This window comes from Podarcis raffonei, chromosome 1 (genome assembly GCF_027172205.1).
Source record: "Podarcis raffonei isolate rPodRaf1 chromosome 1, rPodRaf1.pri, whole genome shotgun sequence".
Classification (NCBI taxonomy): domain Eukaryota; kingdom Metazoa; phylum Chordata; class Lepidosauria; order Squamata; family Lacertidae; genus Podarcis; species Podarcis raffonei.
The window spans coordinates 9,553,321-9,576,259 of NC_070602.1; the positions used below are offsets into that span (position 1 = coordinate 9,553,321).

General features: G+C 47.4%; 1 protein-coding gene across 2 annotated transcripts in view; it reads left to right on the plus strand.

Annotated features, from left to right (window-relative positions):
* The first annotated feature begins 2,205 nt into the window (after positions 1-2,205).
* SYT16 (synaptotagmin 16) overlaps positions 2,206-22,939 on the plus strand; it is a 124,411-nt gene continuing 103,677 nt past the window's right edge. The window contains exon 1 of one of the 2 annotated variants that reach the window (XM_053403766.1): positions 2,206-2,420. In XM_053403766.1, the coding sequence (XP_053259741.1) occupies positions 2,258-2,420 (163 nt within the window). In that variant the 5' untranslated portion in view covers positions 2,206-2,257. The remainder of the gene's footprint in view (positions 2,421-22,939) is intronic. The other variant, XM_053403942.1, reaches the window with a different exon arrangement.

Below are 22,939 nucleotides of genomic sequence, written 5' to 3' on the forward strand. Positions count from 1 at the left end.
AATTTGATCAGAAACCTGTTTCCTTTGTACCGCTGTGTTTTTCTTTCTTCCTGGATGGCATGAGTGATTTTTGCTTTGGGTTGGTTCGATTTAATATTTGTATTCTGCTTTCCCAGCTCAAAGTGCCTTGCAGTAATAATGATAACATAAAAAATGAACAAACAACAACAACAACTTCTTATTTCTTGAGCTTGTTTGGAGGTTCTAGCAGGGGAGCGCAGCTATCGTATACCCTTGACCGAAGAACGGTACACTCCTTCTATCTGGGATGGTCGTCCTCTTCCACCGAGCGCGCAGCTTCGGGAGGGACGCACATGGAGCGGTGAGGGAGGAAGGGGACACCCGCCTAGCCAGCCAGATCAGCCGAATCAACCCTGGCGATCAATGGGGTGACAGATGTCGCAGCCAGATCGCCCTCACACCCACAACTTCTTATTTCTTATATCCCGTCCATCTAACTGGGTTGTCCTCTGGGCGGCTTCCAACAAAAGTACAGGAAAAACAACATTAAACATTAAAAACTTCCTAAAACAGGGTTGCCTTCAGATGTCTATGAAAAATTAGGGAATTTATTTCCTTGACATCTGATGGGAGGGCATTCCAGAGAATGGGTGCCACTGCTGAGAAGGCCCTCTGCCAGTTCTGTGTAGCCTCACTTTTCTGCAGTGAGGGAACTGCCAGTAGACCCTTGGACCTTGGTGTCTGGGCTGAACAATGGAGGTGGAGACGCTCCTTTGGGTATACAGGGCCAAGGCCATTTAGGACTTTAAAGGTCAGCACCAACACTTTGAATTGTGCTTGGAAATTTACCGGGAGCCAGTGTAGGTCTTTTAAACACAACAGTGTATAAATAAGGCACAAGGCAAACAAATTCCTCCAACAGTGCAATTCAGAACAAGTTCAGTGATTCAAATAGCCGCTGAGCACCAGCCCTTGTGCCAGTTGGCAGTCTGGGAAGGGACTTCTTCACTCACCACACTCCCAGGCCACAAGATCTTCCCTACTTTTTAGTCTTGACTTCTTTTTTTCACCCTCAGAGGAAACAGGTCAATCACTTCTCTTGCTTGTTTTCTGAGAATTGGGCCAACAGGTTGCAAAGAGACAGGTGGTCTGGATCCCAAAAATGTTTGGGCCCCTGCCCCTTGGTTTCATAAGCGCCTCTTCAGAGCCCCCCACCTCATAAAAAGCATTGCTCACGGTAGTGGTTTACACAATCCACTAAGGAAGGGGGCAACACAATGAAATCCAAAGTTAACAATATAGGCTGGGATAGCTCCTTCGGTAGAGCATGAGACACTCCGTCTCAAGGGTTCAAGCGAGCTCCATGCATGGAGGTAGCCAGGGGGTGCAGCTGCTCCCCCCACTAAATGAAGCAAATAAAAACAGACCAATTGCATCACAGATAACTCTGTTCTGCCCCTCCCAATCCTGTGGGAGGGCAGGCTTCATTTCGGGAAGGGGGGGGGGCAGAACCTCTGTTAAGTATTTTTATCAATTTAGCTGCTCCCCTGCCCCCTTGGCTACACCCAGGGCCCCATGTTGGGCAGAATATTCCTGCATTCTAGGGCGTTGGACTAGAATTCAGTCTTTCCTAAACTTGGGTTTCCAGCCGTTTTTGGACTACAGTTCCCATCATCCCCGACTACTGGTCCTGCTAGCTAGGGATGGTGGGAGTTGTAGTCCGAAAACAGCTGGAGACCCAAGCTTGGGAAACAGTGCACTAGATTATCCTAGTGGTCCCTTCCATCTCTGCAGTTCTAGGAATTAATTGCACGTTTAATTCCAAATCCAATTCAAACTATTTAGACCAGGTCCAAAAGAACATGAGAAGAACCTTCTGGGTCACAATAGCCAACCAGGGGCCCCAACAAGAAACCAGGGATACAGACCATGAGCCCAAGAGCCACTCGCCTGGTTTCCAGCTGGTACCCAAAATCATCACTGCCTCCAGCAGCAGAGACACAGCACCATGGCCATCATCACTGGTAGTAGCCCCAAGCCGTCCAAGTTGGCGGCCATCCCTGCCCAAGGCGTGCGTCTTTGTGCCTTAGCGGCGGCGCACTCTGCACGCCCTCAGAGGCGCTCTCGCGTAGGGAGACTCATGGGTCTGAGGCAGCAGCCCTCGTTCCCCCGAAGCCTCTGGCCGTCCGCAGCGAGGCGCACGTGCCGGAGACGCCCCCACCCCGGGGCTGCGCGGCGCAGCGCGTGCGTAAAGGCGCCCGTGCGCCCTTCCTTCCTCGCCTGGGACGCGCGCTGCATGCAGGTACCGGCCGAAGGAAGCGGCTGCCTCTCCGCCCTCCGGCCCGACGGACAGCCAGGCAGCCGCTGCAAGGTGGAAGACCGCGAGGCCCAGGAGGGGCCGCCGCCCGCTTGCCAAAGCGAGCATCTCTTGCTGGCAGCTGCGAGGATGGCGACCGACAGTAAGTGCGCTCCTGGGGGGTCCCTGCAAACGGGGGGGGGGGGCGGCGGCTCTTGTTTTTGCAGGCTTGGACGCGGGATCCCTGCTCCCTTGCTAGACGTGCGGGTCTCTCTGTGATCTCCCCCTCCTCCAGTTTCCTTGCGAGATGCACGAGCCTCGCGCGCTTCCGCGGAACCTTCCTCCTCCTTCTCCATCCTCTCCTGCTGGCTTCGCTGCGAGGCCCACCTGAGCCATCGCTCTCGCCTCCTGCCCTCTTCCCCGTTGCCTGCGCCTCTCTGCAGTGAGCCGAGCGGGGCTGCTGCCGTTGCTGCATCGGGAGCCTTCCTCTAGGAGCTCTCGACCCGGGCTGGGGGCTGCAGCTGAATCCAGAGGCTTTAGGCAACGTCCCCCCCGCACATTCCAAATCCTTATCCCCTATGTTGCTGTGTGGGGCTCTGGCATAATATGTGCCGTGCCGAGGTCTATGGGGCCATGGGCTGGGGGTGTGACTACAAGGATCTGGGGCGAGGCAGTGCCCCCCCCCCGCCCGAAGGGTTTTGTGCATCTTGTATTGGGTATTCATATACTTTAAGGACGCACACAAAGTACTTTATATATTGGAATCTTGCTTAGTTAAGAGGTCACCAGTTATGACCAAGAGGGAGGCATTGACCTGATCAGGGGACCTCTGAGATTTGGAGAGGTGCAGCGTATCTTTAAGGGGCGCAGAAAGAAAACGTAATAGAGAAGCCCTCTACAAAACCCCAGTGGGGACAGAGTATGTTGGTTGGTTTGTTGGGGGGAGAAAAAGGAAAACTGGAGGAGGCGAATGGAATCTCCTGGAATTGGGACATCATGGCTGCCTGGCTGGCCAGCTTGGACCCTGAACAGGAGCTGGCCACAGTGCAACAGCATTGCTTAAAATCCCAACTTCTTGTCATCCAAAATAGCTGCACAGCTGGCTGTGTGTGGCCACAGCCACTAAGATGGGATATAAGTCCCTTTGTTAGCATATGTGTGTCCTTTTTTGTGGTGGTGGAAGAATTGCATTTCTTACCCTGTAACTACTTTGTTTGTGTTGGTCAATTTCGTGTTTGTATAGGGATGTAACAGTACCGCCCTATTATGCCTTGGTCAAAGCACACCTGTAATACTGTGTCCAGTTCTGGGCTCCACAGTTTAAGAAGGATGTTGACAAGCTGGAAGGTGTGCAGAAGAGGGTGACCAAGATGATCAGGGGTCTGGAAACCAAGCCTTATGAGGAACGGTTGAAGGAGCTGGGTATGTTTAGCCTGGAAAAGAGGAGGCTGAGAGGAGATAGGCTAGCCTTCTTCAAATATCTGAAGGGCCGTCGCATGGAAGATGGAGCAAGTTTGTTTTCTTCTGCTCCAGAGGGTAGGACCTGAACCAATAGCTTCAAGTTGCAAGAAATACGATTGCAACTAAACATTAGGAAGAACTTTCAGAGAGGAAGTGCTGTTTGACAGTGGAAACTGCATCAGAAGGTGGACTCGCCTTCACTGGAGGTTTTTTTTGAAACAGAGGTTGGGTGATCATCTGTCTAGCTGTGATCACCATAGATAGCTCAGTCGGTAGAGCACCTGACTCTTAATCTCATGGTTGTGGGTTCAAGCCCCATGTTGGGCAAAAGATTATTTCATTGCACAGGGTTGGACTAGATGACCCTCATGGTCTCTTCCAACTCTACAAATCTGTGAGTCTATTATTTCCTGCATTGTAGCTGGTTGAACTAGATGATCCTTGGAATCCCTCCCAAATCTACAGTTTTGTGCTTCTGTTTATCTAACGAAGTTGGGTCACCCAAGACAAGTTGACTTTGTGTTTTTGTTTATGGCATTTATAGGACATTTATAGACCATTTACAGGGAACCAGGCAGAGGGCCTTCTCGGAAGTGGCGCCTGCCCTGTGAAACGCCCTCCCAGCAGATGTCATGGCAATAAACAACTATTTTACTTTTAAAAGACAAATGAAGGCAGCCCTGTTTAGGGACGTTTTTAATGTCTGATGCTGTATTGTTTTTAATATTCAGTTGGAAGCCTCCCAGAGTGGCTGGGGAAACCCAGCCAGATGGGCGGGGTATAAATAAATAAATTAATAATAATAATAATAATAATAATAATTAATTCTTCCACCACACATAGGCTTCTCATGCAGGCACTGAACAGACCCTGATCTGATTTGCTTCATTAGATATGAAAATTTGCCACCGACTCTTAATCCATTTTTTGTTTCTATGAAAACAGAAGTGGCGGCAGTCAGATCCTAGTTAACATGACCGCATTCATTTCATTTCATTTCGCTTTTAACTTGTATACCTCCAGGGAGATGTTCTCTAGGGTTTCAGGCAGGGTGCTCCCCAGCCACGCCCAGAGATGGGCAAGAATTGAACCTGTGACCCTCAGCATGCAAGGCAAATGCTCCACCACTGTCAGGAGCGAGCCAGCCATAAATCACACGGAGTTAGTGAAGTTAACTCTTTATTAGAAGAAACAAGATCAGCTCAGGAGTGCCAGGCCTAATGAGCACAACAGTGATGCTTTGGTAGGTCTTGCCCCTGTGAGGCAGCTGCATAGCTGTCAACTTTTCCCTTTTCTTGCAAGGAATCCTATTCGGAATAAGGGAATGTCCCTTAAAAAAAGGGAAATGTTGACAGCTAGGGGCAGCTGCCTAAGGCTCCTCCTATCTGGTCCTTCCCAAGCAATCTGAGACTGCACCGGTGTGCCTGCCTTTGCTCCTTCATCATGTCTCTCCTGGTCCTGGGAGACCAGGGAGGAGGGGAGCTTGCTGTAGCAGGAGCGGGAGGCAACCTGCCCTCTTCAGCAGCCTGACTCATCTCTGCCTCTTGGCCTCCCTCCTCCCCTGCTTCAGCTTCTGCCTCCGATTCTGCACTGCTCTCTGCCTCAGCCTCTTCCTGCTCACGAAACCCTGTTGCCTCTTCAGCTTCCGACGCCTCCTCCTCCCAGTCTTCCCCCTCTTCTCCCTCTGACCACTCACCATCACCCCACTACCAAGCCCCGGGTTCTTCCCCTGGGGGTTCCCCAGCTGGTGCCTCCCCCCTCCCTCTGCATCCAGCCAGTCCAAGACAACCACTGAGCCGTGGCTTATGAGCAGGAGAATTGCCCTCCTTTGGCCGAGTCAATGCACACATCTGAACCCTTGCTACAGCTTGTGAAGGGTTTTTACTATCCTTTAGATACGGGGCAAGGCCCCTGTTGCCACTGGAGGGTGGGGGGCTTGTGGAAGTGGGTGGGGCAGAGAGTTCTGCAAAAGCCCTGGCAAAATTCTCTTGGCAGCACGAGCCATTTCACTGTTTTTTGAGCCCTTGCATCTTGGTAGCCAGGCAGGCCAAGGGGGCAGCGTGGCACAGCACACTCGAATTGAGGCAGAATTGGGTGTTCAGATTTAATGACATACAGCAGTTATTGCAAGCCAAGATTCACTTGTGGTTTCAGATTATGGTCTGCCGGCTGCAAACTGACCATCGTTTAGGGAGCTCGGTTGGGTTTGTATATGCAAACAAGCCAGAGTTTTTTTTTTAAATTTTTTATTAGTTTTTCAACATATAATATAAGACAATACAAACAACAAACACTGACAAACAAACATATAAACATGTATAATGTCAAAAAAAAATTTCATATACCCAATTTCAACGACTTCCCCATGCCTCCCTTTTCTGCATCCCTGTTTTAAACTTTTTTCAGCAACCCTTGGTCCGAATTACTTATAAATTCCTTTCTATAACCCTTTTCTTTCCTCTTATCCAATCATATCTCTGCAAATCTGCTAAACTTTACCCCTGACATTTTAACACTCAATAATTTTACAAGAATTTTAAAGATAAAATTTAAATTTCATCCAGTCTTCCTCCACTGTCTCTTTCCCTTGGTCACGGATTCTGCTCGTCATCTCTGCTAGTCAAACAAGCCAGAGTTAAGCTAAACAGGTTGTGGTCTCGTATTACTCCTAATCCAGCCTCCGTCTGAATATTTTGGAAATTTTTAATTCACAATTATTGCATCCCATGCTGAGTTTATTGAACTGCTGTAGGGGGTTCTGAGGGACACAGGTGGCGCTGTGGTCTAAACCACTGAGCCTAGGGCTTGCCGATCAGAAGGTCGGCGGTTCAAATCCCCGCGACGGGGTGAGCTCCCGTTGCTCGGTCCCTGCTCCTGCCAACCTAGCAGTTTGAAAGCACGTCAAAGTGCAAGTAGATAAATAGGTACCGCTCCGGCGGGAAGGTAAACGGCGTTTCTGTGCACTGCTCTGGTTCACCAGAAGCGGCTTAATCATACTGGCCACATGACCCGGAAGCTGTACACCAGCTCTCTTGGCCTATAGAGCGAGATGAGCGCCGCAACCCCAGAGTCGTCCACGACTGGACTTAACAGTCAGGGGTCCCTTTACCTTTAGGGGGTCCTGACCTTATTGTTTTTGGTGCTACAGCTAGCTGCAGCTAATAATTTTGCTGCAGCTAATAATTTTTGGATCAGCTTTTTATGTTCTAATATCGTTTTCATTCCTGATGTCAAGGCCATCCCATGGGTTGCAATTTAAATTGTGCTGTGTGCTTTCTGTAATAGCAGTCTGTCTTGTTTCTAAACTGACTTAGATGCGACTTAGATGCGAGGACCCGTCCATCAAAAAACAGAAATGCCTGCCAGCCTCTGAATACAATTTCTAACACAAACTGTTTCCAAAATGTTATGGCCTAGTCTGGAAAACCATTCCAGGATCCACAAGCATCCCTCCCCTCCTGACAATTCTGGGTTCAGTGCGAAGCCGTAGGCTGGTGTAAAGTCATAAGAACATAGGAAGATCTTGTGCTGGATCAGGCAAGTAGCGTCTGGTCCAGCATCCTGTTCTCACAGCGGCTGACCAGATGTCTCCATGGGGAGCACACAAGCTGGACCCGAGGGCAAGAACATTCTGCCCCTGTGATTCCCAGCAACTGCCACTAGGGGGCAAATGACCTCCGGCAGTGGAGATGGAACAGCAGGGGGCCAGTCCACTGTCCCTCAGACCTTGTGGGGGGCCGGACTATATTTTGGAAAAAAAATAATGAACGAATTCATATGCCCCACAAATAAAAGCAGAGATGCATTTTAAATAAAAGGACACATTCTACTCATGTAAAAATGCTCTGATTCCCAGACCGTCCATGGGCCGGATTTAGAAGGTGATTGGGCCGGATCCGGCCCCCGGATGAAAGCCATGCACACTGGAAATTCTGGCTTTGATGTTGGTTAATGTAAATTGGGCTTGTAAAGCCTGGAATGATAATCTGAACTGGCTTGCTAAATGTGCATGTTTGCATAAGTGTGTAACACACACACACACACACACACACACAGAGAGAGAGAGAGAGAGAGAGAGAGAGAGAGAGAGAGAGAGAAACGTATAAATGCTGAAGGCAGCCTTGTTTAGGGAAGTTTTTAATGTTTGATGTTTTATCATGTTTTTAATGTTCTGTTGGGAGCTGCCCAGAGTGGCTGGGGAAACCCAGCCAGATGGGCGGGGTATAAATAAATAAAGAAATATTATTATTATTAACTAATTAATTACATTTTTATACCACCCTATACCCGCAGGTCTCAGGATGGTTCACGGGATAAAATTACAATATAAATTCACAAAATACATTATCAAAGTCAAAACAAAAACAACCCAGTAACACCTCCCAATACATTTTAAACGGGCATTGGCTGTCAATCAGCCAAAGGCTTGGTTAAAGAGGAATGTCTTTGTCTAGTGCCGAAAGGTGTATAATGAAGGTGTCAGGCGAACCTCCCTGGGGAGACCATTTCTCAAATGGGGAGCCACTGCAGAGAAGGCCCTGTTCTCGTGTTGCCACCCTCTAGATCTCTCAGGGAGGAGGCACACGAAGAAGGGCCTCAGAAGATGATCTCAGGGTAGGTTCATATAGAAAGAGGCGGTCCTTGAGGTATTGCGGCCCTGAACCGTTTAAGTTACTAGAATGTAGATTCTGACTGAACGTCAGGAATAACCTTCTGGTGGTAAAAGCAGTTCAACAGTGAAACAGACTCCCTTGGGAGGCTGGATGGCCATCGGAATCCCGTTCAAGACTGCAATTCTCTAATATATATAATTACATGTTTGGCAACTTTTTTAAAAAAATATTTTTTATTGATTTTCTTTTCTCAAAACAAATATCCAATATCATTGCTAAACATACATTTCCCAATCCACTCCCCCCCATTGACTTCCCTCAACTACCATTTCTGGTTTGTTAGATCAAATGATACATTCTGCCGCTTATATACATTACTATGTTATCACGTATAGTTAAAGCTATGGTTTTCCCAGTAGTGATATATGGAAGTGAGAGCTGGACCATAAAGATGTTGGCTGTTTACAGTATGGTAGCGCAGCAGAGAGCTTGCTGGGGAGACCATGCATTAAAAAATAAAGGACTCAAAAATAACTTAAACAAGGTTTTAATAAGAAAAACAAAAACTCCTTTTACACTAAATACATTAACAACCAAACCAGACCCAACCACCAACCCATCCCCCAGGGTAATGGGAGAGCTAGGTGCTGCTCCTTATATACTACACCCAAAAGCTGACACACCTTAATCAAATACAACTCAGCAGCACCTGCTGTGCTTCACAGCTGCAAAGCTGGGTCTCGTTATCTTACTCTGGCCCTTGCTCTGGCCCCTTAAAGACATACACATTGGGTGGAACAATGATGAACCTTTACATTTAAAGAAACCATTCAACATTTCCCCTGCGGTTCATCATTGTGGAACAAAAACAAAGCATATTTTGTACATGTCTTTCATGTGTAACCTTTGGAAGTGCTTTAGTAAAAATGTCCGCAATTTGATTGTCACCTGGAACATATTCAAATACAATCATTTCGTCAGCAATTAGTTTCTTTACAAACTGTAAACGTAACCTTAAGACTCTAGTGCGCTGCGTATTGGTCTCTGAACACAGGATAGCAAGTCCGCTCTGGGAATCAAGGTAAACTTTTACTGGTAGTGTTACTTGCATCTGTAGGTCTGCAAATACTTGCAGATACCATTCTACATCACGAGTGGCCTGAACGCATGCACATAATTCACTCTCTGTTGTGGAGAGACAAATAATGGTTTGTGTCTGGGACTTCCATTCAAATGGACAACCGTTATAACAAAACACCATGCCAGACACACCCCTGCAATTATTTTGTTCCATTGCATGAGATGCATCACAGAAAATTTCAAAACCTTTGTCAATACATGTTGTAAACTGCAACCTATAATGTTTGGTGTGTTTAAGGTACATTACCACTCTCTTAAGAGCAGAGAAACATTGTGTAGTAGGCTTTTCCACAAATTTTGCCAGAAAGTGAAAAGCATAAGTTATATCTGGTCTTGAGATTCTTTGAATGAAATTTAGCTTGCCTATAGCAGAACGATACAAAGTTTTGTTAGGAAATGGCTTATCTTCACCTGTAAAGGTGAAACCACACACCATAGGCGTTTCCTTCCCATTTGCATTTTCTAAACATAGCATTTCAACAAGATCATCAATTTTTGCAGTTTGATGAACCAGAAAAGATCCATTTTTGCCTTTCTCAATTTGCATGGATAAGTAATTTTTAGCTATGCCTAATTCCACCACATCAAATTTCTTCTGTAACTGTGATACTACCAGTTCATATTCCTGTTTAGTTTTTGTAGAAATTAACACGTCATCTACATACACACATATTTTTGTTACAGAGTTTGCCCTTTCCTTTATAAACACACAGTTGTCTGCCTTTCCTTGTGAAAAACCAATATCCAGCAACTCTTTTGCTAAAGTTTGGTGCCAATTCCTCCCACTTTGGTGTAGACCATAAAGGGATTTATTTAATTTGCATACCAAACCTTCAGCGGCGTCTATGCCTTCAGGAACACGCATAAAAATTTGTTCTTTTAAGTCTGCAAACAAATATGCAGTTTTTATATCTAGGTGATAAACAGAATGTCCACGTTGTGATGCATCTTTTAACAAAAGCTTAACTGTTTCATATTTTACGCTTGGTGAATAACACAAATCATAATCTTCGCCTGGAATTTGTCGAAAACCCCTAGCAACTAGTCTTGCTTTGTACCTTACAACTTCATTTTTGTCATTCATTTTAACTCTATAAACCCATTTTGAATCAATAAGTCTCATATCTGGGGTTTGTGGTACAAGAGACCAAGTGTTATGCTCTTTTAAAGAAGCTATCTCAGAGTTCATAGCTTTATACCAATTTGCAGCTTGTTGCTTAGGTAATTTCTGAACATCATTGTAGCTTTTTGGCTCAAAAACTGCCTTATTGGCATACACAGTATTAAAATGTTCATCTGCAAAACGTTGTGGCTTCTGTCTCTTTCTATCTGAACGTCTCAGTCCGGAAGGAGAGTCAGACTCCTCAGACTTAATGGGACTAAGTGAACCACTAGTTTCAGGTTGTAAATCATTGTCAGATTGAAGAGATGCCTGTAGGCTAAGCTCACGATCAGAAAACTCAAGAGAATCTAACCTCCCCTTGGGTGCCTGTGACTTTAAATCATCAAACAAATCAGATTCAACAGACTTTTTGTCTTTTCCCATTAATTCAGAAGCACCATTTCCTGCTGCTGCTGCTTCTTCCTCTTCTTCCTCAGTATTATCCATACCATCAGTATCTTGGAAGACAGCAACTCCATTCCAATTTACAGTTTGTATCATGCTTCTGGTAATATGAAATTTGCCAGTTGCTGGTATGTAAATTCTGTACGCCCCCTGCTGGTAGCCCATTAATTTTCCCTGGACACTACGTTCACCCAATTTCTGCTTAGCGGGATAATGTATAATTACATCTGAACCCCAAATGCGTAGGTATTTCAGATTAGGGCGTTTTTTAAACAGCTTCTCATAGGGGGTGATATCTAAACCAGAATGATAACTGCGATTTTTAACATAACAAAACGCATTAAGCGCTTCAGCCCAAAAGTCTTTGGGCAGATTAGCATCGTGCAGATACGTTTTAACCCCTGCCTGTAGGTCACGCTGCACAACTTCAACAAGCCCATTTTGCCAGGGACTTCAGGGGCAAGATAACTCATGAGTAGTCCCCTGCGCTTCCAGGAAATTCTCAAAATCCTCAGAAACAAATTCCCCGCCCCGGTCAGAAAACAGGTTCTTAATTGGTTTGTTAAAGTGCGTTTTTACCCAGTTGCAAAAAACTTTGTACTTCTCAAATGCTTGGGACTTCTCAGCTATTGCATAAGTCCAACAATATCTACTATACTGGTCTATCAGAGTAAGCCAGTACTTAGAACCTCCTAATGATGGTGGGAGTGGCCCAACTAAATCACAATGTACACGCTCAAATGGCTCAGTTACTTTTCTATCTGAGCATCTACCCTTGCGTGCAACCTTAATCTTATTCTTGCAACAGGATAGACATTGCATAAAGAATTTACATGGTTTTAAGTTGAGGCCATTGACAATATTCTTTGTCTTAATTACATCAGCAAAATTCAGGTGTCCCAGAATTCTGTGTGCCTCATGGACACACCCGGAATGAGGCCTTACATTCCTCAACCCCTGGCTTGACTGTGCTGCTCTGCAATTTATAGGCGATTGGGAGTAGGTGCGAAAATACAGTCTATATAAACCATCAGATTCCCGGGCATATAATAGACGTTTGTTCCCATCGAAAAACTCACACATTGACTTTAAGAAACGCACAGTTATGCCTTGACGAGCAAAACACCTTACTGATAATAAATTGTCCACTGACGGGCAGTAAATGCAGTTCGCTATCGTAATGTTTAAAGAGTCAAGTTTAACAGTACCCCTGCCAAGCGACTGCAAGACTTGTGAATTGGCTAAATGTACATTACCAATTTCCTCTTCGAAAGAAATAAACAAGCTCCGATCATTGCAAACGTGCTGAGATGCTCCTGAGTCAATAATAAAAGACTTCCACTTGGCATCTTTAATACTTTTAGGATCTGTTGTCCGAGCATGAAAAGCTCGGGGCTCGTTTCTGTCTCTACTATACGATGTCGGCTGCTGGGCTGACGACCGTGACTGACGAACAGAAACAGACTTAGGAGTACTTTGCTTTCTTTTGGCTCTGCAGTCCTTTGCAAAATGTCCTTGCTTATTGCAGAACCAACAACGCTTGGCAGCTTTAAATACAGTTGTATCACCACAAGTTTGCATATGGCGTTCCTCATTACTTCTTGAAATAGGAGTGCTTATGGCACAAGCCTCCCTTCTGTCCAACTCGCCCATTAATCTTGCCGTCACCCCTTCCACAGTTAATTGTGCTGGTGGAACAGCAGATATCTGGCTAGCTATGCCATCAAAGTCCTCGTTAAGGGAACAAAGAATGATAAAAACATACTGAATATCAGGTATCTCCATGTCCCTTCGAATTAATTCGCCGCGTATTGCCTCCAGACGTCTCAAGTGTGCTGCCAAATCACCACCAGGCTGCAACTTCGTCTGGTACAACTGCTTGAAAAACGTCAATGCAGATGCTGACTCTTTTCTAACATGCACTGCTGCAAGACTGTCCCACATTTCTTTGGCAGTTTTCTTATTTCTTATATAGACTACTTGCTGGTCGCTGACTGCCAAATTAATTATCGCCCTGGCTTTTGCATCTCCTTTCGACCAAGCATTAGTCACAGGGTCAGGAGGGTCATCAGTTACATAGGTCCATACTTCTCTAGAGGTCAAAAGCGCCTCCACAAGAAAAGACCATCAACTATAGTTCTCATCTGTTAGCTGTGGGAAGACCAGAGCCTTCTCAGCTTCAGGAACCCGGTCAACCATTCTGGAACTCTTCCAGACCCACAGAACTACGCTAACAGGAGAAGGAGTTTTCAAACCTTTCTCAGAGTCCAAAAATATGCAGTCATCCACTCAGCAGCTGGGCCCATAACCAAAGATGTTGGCTGTTTACAGTATGGTAGCGCAGCAGAGAGCTTGCTGGGGAGACCATGCATTAAAAAATAAAGGACTCAAAAATAACTTAAACAAGGTTTTAATAAGAAAAACAAAAACTCCTTTTACACTAAATACATTAACAACCAAACCAGACCCAACCACCAACCAATCCCCCAGGGTAATGGGAGAGCTAGGTGCTGCTCCTTATATACTACACCCAAAAGCTGACACACCTTAATCAAATACAACTCAGCAGCACCTGCTGTGCTTCACAGCTGCAAAGCTGGGTCTCGTTATCTTACTCTGGCCCTTGCTCTGGCCCCTTAAAGACATACACATTGGGTGGAACAATGATGAACCTTTACATTTAAAGAAACCATTCAACAAAAGAAGGCTGATCGCCAAAGAATGGATGCTTTTGAATTATGGTGCTGGAGGAGACTCTTGAGAGTCCCATGGACTGCAAGAAGATCCAACCTCTCCATTCTGAAGGAAATCAGCCCCGAGTGCTCACTGGAAGGACAAATTGTGAAGCTGAGGCTCCAAGACTTTGGCCACGTCATGAGAAGAGAAGACTCCCTGGAGAAGACCCTGATGTTGGGAAAGATGGAGGGCACAAGGAGAAGGGGACGACAGAGGACGAGATGGTTGGACAGGGTTCTTGAAGCTACCAGCATGAGTTTGACCAAACTGCGGGAGGCAGTGGAAGACAGGAGTGCCTGGCGTGCTCTGGTCCATGGGGTAACGAAGAGTCGAACACGACTAAATGACTAAACAACAACAACCATTTATACTCCTAATCCAGCTGGGAGGTAGGGATGGAGAGCCCTGTCCCCTTTAGCCAACATCCGGAAAGATCTTTGGCTTGTTGTTTTCTGGGGCAACCAGTCAACCCGTATTCTTCTGGCGTAAATTTAGCTAGAGGCGTAACTTAACAAAGAGTCTGCTTTGAGCTCTTTAGCAGGGTTTTCTGTATAATCCCATTTTGCAGATAAAAGCATGAGCTTTGGGGAGATTCTGCTTATAATATCCAGACTCACTGCCCACCCACCCTGGTTGGCATCTGTCAATCTTGGGAGACAATGGAAGAATGTGTCTTCGGGGATGAAGTCAAATTGATGGAGAGTTATAGCCCCTGCTGTGACTATAGAGATCCTATAACACTATTGCTCCATCTTAGAAATGATGAATTGAGGTGGAGGGACGTGGGCGGGAAGTGACTTTCCTAAAAGCCACCTAGTTAATTGTATCTTTCAGCAGAGATTTGAATGGAAATCTCTTGATATGTGCTTAAAATCCAGCATTACTGGTTGTTGCTTTGCATTGGGTTTCACGTGCTACAAATGGGTTTGGGGGCTTGGGTGTTCTTGGACTACAACTCCCATCTTCCTGAGTCAGCTTAGCCAGTCGTCGGGGATGATGGGTGTTGTAGTATGACAAATCTCCGGAGACCCAAGATTAAAGAGCGCTGATCGTAAGGCTGAGCTGTGATGGGATGTGGCGAAGCCACTTTTAGGGTAAAATGCCTCCACAAGGTGGAACCTCAGAGAGTTGTTTCGTGAGGCTATCCAGTGAAATAGTGAGGAATATTTACTTCTTCTGAAATTAAAATATTGAAATGGCTTTGTTCCTCTGTTTTGGCTCAGGCTGTGGTTGCTTAGTTACAGGAATTGTTCTGCTTTCAGGGCCTTGGATGAATATATATGCAAATATGCAAGAGACAACTTCTGTTGCCAATTTAGGTCCTTCTGGTGTGCCATCCAAATGTTGCATGAATGAGAAACATTCTGCTTATGAAGATGGCAGGCTGTGCAATTATGTCTTGTTTTCATCTTCGGCAGCCCTCTGCATGCTGTGACACACTGTAGCTGCCACAGGTTTTTTGAGTACAATATTTCAGGTGGCATGATCTGAATTTGCGACGTCTCAGAGACGGGCCTAGGAGAAATATTGCCCAATATGCAAACAGGACTGGAAGAGAGTCTGGCATGCGGATCTTGGGGGGTGGGGGGTGGGGGGGCTCTCCCGTTTGACCCGCAACATCCATCCACCACATTCAGATGTGATCCTTTAGAGCAGTGTTTCTCAAACTCAGGTCCCCAGACATTGTTGGACTACAACTCCCATCATCCCTAGCTGGCTGAACCAGTGGATGGGGATGATGGGTGTTGTAGTCTAACATCAACCAGGGACCCAGATTTGAGAAACACTGCTTTAGAAACTCGTTCAGAGGTGTGCACGCAGTTGGGAGGAGGCAAAATGAGTAAATTGTGAGTTTTGGGAAAAGGTTGCATGGACCCTGCAAATGCTGGGGATTTCATATAAGCAGAAGGTTTTTTGTTTTTTTAAGGATTGAACAAATGGCGCTGGCTTTATAACAAAGGTGTCATATTATTTATTTAGAATGCTACAGCGGTGTCCTGCTGACATTGGCTATGTTTGCATGTCACTGTAAGCCAGATTTTGCCCACCGACAACTCCTATGTTGTCCAAAACATCTGGAAGGCACTGGGTGGGCAAATGTCAACCATGGTGTCAGGGAACTGCCATCAGCTCAGAGGCGAGAAATAGAAGGGCAGTTGTGTTACAGGGAGCCTCCGAAAATGTTGTAAAGCAGTTCCTCTTCCGGGGAGGAGGAAAGCCCCACCTCCAGTGGAGAAGAGGTGCAAGGGGCAGAGGATGCTAGTGAGAGCCTTAATACCGCTCCTGAGCAAGCCGGAGGGGAGGGAAGCACGCCCTTTCCATCGCCCATCCTGCGCAGTAGTCTGAGGCGCAGAGAGGGGCGGAGACGGTTGGGGGTAACAAAACTTTTCTGCTGGGGGTGGTACAAAAAAAGACCACTCCCGGATTCTGCTAGCGAATGAGCCAGACATGAACTTTTGACACTCTGCACTGTAAATAGTAAAGGTAAAGGGACCCCTGACCATTAGGTCCAGTCGTGACCGACACTGGGGTTGCGGCGCTCATCTCGCTTTATTGGCCGAGGGAGCCGGTGTACAGCTTCTGGGTCATGTGGCCAGCATGACTAAGCCGCTTCTGGCGAACCAGAGCAGCGCACGGAAACGCCGTTTACCTTCCCGCTGGAGCGGTACCTATTTATCTACTTGCACTTTGACGTGCTTTCGAGCTGCTAGGTTGGCAGGAGCAGGGACCAAGCAACATACCACCGACCTTCTGATCTTCTGATCGGCAAGTCCTAGGCTCTGTGGTTTAACCCACAGCGCCACCCGCGTCCCCTGCACTGCAAATAAAGCCTGTAAAAGACAGGTTGGAGTCCTGCCTGGTTACTCTTGAGCAACTGCAACAGCCATCTGACACATGGTTTACTATGTGTGGGTAGCATGCTGTCGAATGGTCCCTATTTCATTTCTCCGTTCCTCAAGCTGGTGGTAACAAACCCTGGCTTTTCATGCCGGGCGAACCAGCGTTCATGGTTTGTTTCTGCCGAACAAACCGGGACATGAAGCCAAGGTTTTGTTCTTGGCTGACCGACCATTTTGAACAAATTAGGGCTACATTCTATCTACTCCCACTATTGGAGGCAGAAAATGCTTCTGAACACCAGTTGCTGGAAACTTCTGGAGGAGAGAGGGCTCTTGTGCCTGGTTCCCGGTTGAGGGATTTCCAGTGTGGCTGGCCACTGTGAGAAAGCATGTTCTCCCTCATGGAGAGTGCGTGTTGCGGTGGGGTCCACCAGGCCACCCCTCTGTTGCCAGGCAGGATTACTAAGGAAGCATGTGACAACGATTGGATGGCTGGGTTGCTGGGTGTTATGTACTGAGTTGAATAGGATCTAAAGGGTAGCAGTCTGATTGGTCCTAGTGAAAGGGTTAATCTCAATACTATCTGCACCTAAGCTAACTTCTGCAGTTGTGGTTAAGCAGCTAGCAAAAAACCGCAATTGCAAGCTGGGAGCTACTTCCTCTTTCTGCCGGCTAGCAGGGAGCTGCAGAAACGCAAGAGACAAGGAGCACACAAACAAGGGAGGGAGGGGGCTTAGCTAGCCATATGCCATATTAGGGAGTAAGCTAAAACTTGCCAGCTGATTGGAGAAGGTTTTGGGGAAGCTTGGGGGAGGGAAGGGTGTTTTCAAGGTATAAGAAAGTTTGCAAATGTGAAATTGGGCGTAGCCAGTCTTTGGAGAGGACTCCACTGGCTGCCTCTGCGCAGATCTCAATAAATCTCTTTTCTCTGACCAAGAAGTCTCTGGAATTGTTTTTCCCCTCTGGCCACGGGGTTGGCGGACCGCTGGACCTCCGGGTACTGCTAATCTAAGGCTTCATTTTGGGGGCTCGTGTCCGGGATGGGTCCCCACCCCACGAAAGGTGGACCGAGGGGCCAGACTCGACCGGGTGAGCAACCAGGACCAGCGCTCGCAATCTCCAGCGCGCACCCTGCCAGTTTGTAGGGGGAGATCGCCACGCTGTGCCTGAGCCGAGACACCCAGTCGGGAGAGAAAAGAGGACGGCCGAAGGAGGGGTCCGCAGCGGAACAGGTAAGCCCAAGGGAAAGGGCGTGGTAGGAAGCCTGATCAGCTTCCTCTGGCTGTGAGCAGTAGAGTGCCGCCAGAAAAGGGATAAAGGGTCTGGCTGTGAGCAGTAGAGTGCCGCCAGAAAAGGAACAAAGGAACTGGCCGTGGCAATAAGGTGCCGCCCCGCCAGACAGGGACGGGAAAAGGGAAAGGGGGAAACAGAGGTGGCAGTAGAGTGCCGCCAGTAAGGTTGGGGAAAGGGGAAACAGAGGGAAAATTATTTTGGTGTGTTTTGTGTGTTGCATGTTGGAATTATATTGGGGTGTGTTTTGTGTGTTGCATGTCAGATACTCCAGTGGCTGAATTGTCAAGTGTGGGCCGGGGCTTAGCGTCCCCTTGGCCGAGCGATTGCAGGGCTGTGCATTTCTTAGCAACGAGAGTTCGCCAAGTCACAGTCTGTAGTGGTTGGTGTGTGAAAGGATCTTAAGCCCGGTTAGGAGCGGAGTATCTGAAAAAAAAAAAAATGGGGTCTGGAAAAAAAAAAAATGGGGTCTGGGGCAAGCTAACGTAGTCCTCTGAAATGCTTTTTAACCAACTGGAAAGCAGCTACGAAGCATGATGATTGGGTTCAAATTGAGAAGAGAGAGGATGAGGACATTATGTGAGGTTGATTGGCCCACCCAAGGAACTAATTGGCCCTCGGAGGGCAGATTTAATTTGCAACTAATCAACCCACTATATCAAAATATCTTGAACGTCCACCCAGACCAGATCCCTTATATTTCTACCTGGAAAATCAATGTAGAAAATAATCCACCGTGGCTGAAAGCCTGCCGAGGCGACGCCCCACAAAATACAATTTGTGCAGTCTGACCGGCAGGGAAGTCAGAAAGGCCCCCCCCCCGGTGATACCAGAGCCAGAAGGAGAAGAGGGGGAAGTCATTAAACCGCCGCCACCCTATGCTCCACCAACTGCCCCTCTAGCGAATCCCCGAGGCCCAGGGCCCCAGGACCAGGGAGGAGCCGGCCCTCAGCCAGAACCCTCCAAGGTTGATGAATTAGAGAGCAAAGAGGAAGAGAATGATGAGGAGTTTATGAAGGGACTAATTGAGTTAGCAAAGAAAGGAAAAAAGGTGGACATTGAGATTGCAACAGTATGTACAACCCTATGCGAAAGAAGTGGATGTTAGTTCCCATTTGTTGGCAACAGCAGGATGTTCCCCAACACAAGGGAAGAAATGGCAGAAGGAATGAATAGAAGCAGCAACCAGGGCGTCCCTCCATAAGTCCCATAAGGCACAGAAAAAGGTGGGACTGCAATGATGCCTCTACGCAGAGTGTATGACCCACCAGGCCCCCCCCCCAGGACAGGGTGGGGAAGCACCACCACGCACTTATACAGTCCAACATGTGCCTTTTTCAAGTGCTGATGTGTGCAATTGGAGAAATTAGAACCCTACCTTTGAGGAGAACCCAGATGATATTGCCAACGCCCCATTATAAAGACTGCCTTTGTAGCTCAGGCAGCGTCCGATATTCGCCAAAAAAAAATAATCCAGAAGCCTGAGGGGTGCATCGTCCATGGGCTGGAATAGATGTTGGAAATAGCTCAAACCACTTGCAATCAGAGAGATGAGGAAGCCCAGAGAAAAAAGGAGAAGTATCAAACAAGGAAGTTGATGACATTACAGGCAGCCGCCCCCACCCCTCAGAAAAGAGGAAGTGCCCGGGGAGGAGGGCGAAGCCGTCTTGGAAGGAATCAGTGCGCCATCTGCCGACAGGAAGGGCACTAGAAGAGAGAATGCCCTATTCTATTATTAGGAAGAGATTTGTTGGTAAAGTTGCAAGCCCAAATTACTTTTAAGCCATCGGGAGAAGCCACATTGTCCACTATGTCACTTGGGGAACTGGTTGTGGAGGCACCCCTGAGGGAGTACTGGCGCCTCATGATGGTAAAAGAAGAGGAGGGACCCATCCCCGCCAGTATTCTGGAACAAGTGAACCCCCCAGGAATGGCAAAGAATATCCCACCAATAATTGTGAAGCCCAAGCCATTTGTCAATCCTGTTGCAGTAAATAAGTATCCCATCCCACGAAGGGCGACTGAAGGAGTGTAGGTGCATCTAGAGCGACTGCTCCAACATAGGATCTTGAGGCAATGCCAATCACAGTGGAACACCCTTTTGTTACCAGTGAAGAAAGGAAGCAGGCTATTATCCTGATACCAGAGCCAAAGAACTGCAGAGAACTCTGTGGCTTTCTGGGGTCTGCAGGATTTTGTAGGATATGGATATTTAATTACAGCATCATTGCCAAGCCTCTACATGAGTCAACCAGAGGAACTGAGAGAGACCCCTTTGTTTGAGGCACAGAACAACAGCAAGCCTTCGTGGATTTGAAGAGGGCACTACAGCAAGCCCCAGCGCTTGGCATCCCAAACCCTGAGAAACCCTTTACTCTATTCGTGGATGAGGACCAAGGGACAGCGAAAGGCGTTTTGTGCCAAAAATTGGGAAGCTGGCAACAGCCAGTGGCATACCTATCTGAGCGCCTGACGCCTACAGAACAAGGCTTACCACCGTGCATGAGAGCAGTTGTGGCAGTAGCCACCCTACTGAACAAAGCAGACAAATTTATTTTTGGCCAAGACACTGTTTGTGTGACCCCGCATGCAGTCCCAGCTCTGCTTGACATGAAGGGTACCTATTTTCTCTCCCAAGCGAAGATGAGAAAGTGCCAGATGTTACTGCTGCATCCGCGTTTGAAGTTTCAGGTCACCACCGCCCTCAACCCAGCTACCCTGTCCCCGGTAGGAGAAGATGAGGAGCAGATGCACGATTGCATTGAAGTAATGGATGAAGAATATTTTAGCAGGCCTGACCTCAAAGAGGAGGCAAACCCCTATTGGCCTTCATGGTTTGTGGATGGAAGCAGCTTTGTTAAGGCTGGACAGCGAAAAGCAGGCTATGCAGTGGTAGCCTTGGAAGACCAAGTGATCGAAGTGCAGCCACTCCCGCCTGGAACGTCGGCCCGGCTGGCATAAATAACAGCGCTCACCAGAGCCTTGTGCTTGGCAAAGGGACAAAGGATAAACATTTATACTGATTCCAAGTATGCATTTTTGACTTTACATGCCCATGGAGCCTTATGGAAGGAAAGAGGTTTGCTTACCTCCAGAGGAAACCAGGTGGCCCACCCACAAGCCTTATTGAACCTTCTGGATGCTGTATGGGAGCCCAAGGCAGTGGCAGTTATCCATTGTTATGGACACAAAACTGGACTAGGAGAAGTGGCCAGAGGAAACCGACTAGCAGACAGGGTGGCCAAGGAAGCAGCCCGAGAACCAGCTCCCGCGTCAGTTATTGGAGCACTGGTCCCTGGAAGGATCTTGAACACCGCTGATAAGCCAATATACACCAAAAGGAGAGGGACACTGCAGATGCCCAGGGGCTGACCATGTCCAAAGAAGGATGGTACCTTACTCATGATGACAGAATATGGATTCCAGAGTCCCTTTCTCGGCAGATTACTCAGAGATACCATGAGTCCACCCACATGGGACCAGATGCCACAACCAGACAGCTGAAGCAGTGCTTCTACATAGCCCACCTTTATCAACTGGCAGCCCAGATTTCCAGGAAGTGCCCGCTATGTCAAAAGAATAATCCCAGAACCGGACCCTTGGCTCCCCCGGGGATTCAGCATAGTGGAACTGCACCCATGGAAGACCTTGTTGTGGATTTCACTGAATTGCCCCGCTGTGGACTATACCGCTACCTGCTTGTGGCGATCTGCACGTATACAGGATGGGTTGAAGCCTGGCCCACCAGAACTGAAAAGGCATTTGAAGTAACCAGGTGCCTGCTTAGGGAGATCATTCCCCGCTATGGACTACCTAGGTCAATAGGATCTGACAATGGACCAGCCTTTGTCCACTCAGTTTTGCAATAACCCCCCATGCTAGTCAAAATGTGCAGTTTGATAATTATGTGCAGTAACTCTCCCGAGATTTTGTCTCTTTCTTAACAGGTGGACCCAGGCCCACTGCTGTTACCTCACCCCTTGGGTCCACCACACTTAAGTGAAGAAGGCTATTTTAGACTGGACAGTTACACCAAATCCTGATGATCCTCTGAAGCTAACCATCTCCAGAAGAGCGCCAGACGACTGGACAAGTGGATGGGAGGGACGCCCGCGGGCAGCGTCCCCAACGTAGAGACTTTTTTTCCCCAGCAAATTTTAAGGCACCGCCAGGACTTTTGATATTGGGGCCAGAACTCTTTGATATGGTCACTCCGTGTGTCAGGCCTCTGCAAGGGTGGATATATATTCCTGTGGGTATATGTTAATATATGTAGAGGGAGAAGCCCCTTTCGGATACAGTATGTTGGGAAGAAATCATGAGAGTATTAAGCATCCACAAGGACAGGTGGGAAAATTGGTTAAGATAATAGGCTCCTCCTTAGAGAGGTGGGACACAACCTCCCAAGAAGCAAGGCAGCTGATAGAGCACGAGTATCAGTGGGCCCTTCAGCAATAAAATAGATATGTCCCAGATAATATTTCAGCCACCATTGACCACATGGAAACAATGATAGCTGGAAACCCGCTGAAAACTACAGGAGGTGATCTATGGGGTTGGTTATATTCCTGGCTGCCTCATGGCAGTTGGCTCAGGCATATTGTGGTATTATTAGCAGGGCCGCTGTTAATCCTTCTGCTTCTTTGCCTCTGTATACCCTGCTTCGTGCAATGCTTACAAGGTGTGATGCAAAAAAAATAAAAATATCATGGCCCTTATTGTTCTCCCCCAGGATTATAAACCCAAGAGACCAGGACGAACCTAGGAGATAGGTTGTCCAAAAGAAGAGGAGGGAATTGAAAGGGTTAATCTCAATACTATCTGCACCTAAGCTAACTTCTGCAGTTGTGGTTAAGCAGCTAGCAAAAAACCGCAATTGCAAGCTGGGAGCTACTTCCTCTTTCTGCCGGCTAGCAGGGAGCTGCAGAAACGCAAGAGACAAGGAGCACACAAACAAGGGAGGGAGGGGGCTTAGCTAGCCATATGCCATATTAGGGAGTAAGCTAAAACTTGCCAGCTGATTGGAGAAGGTTTT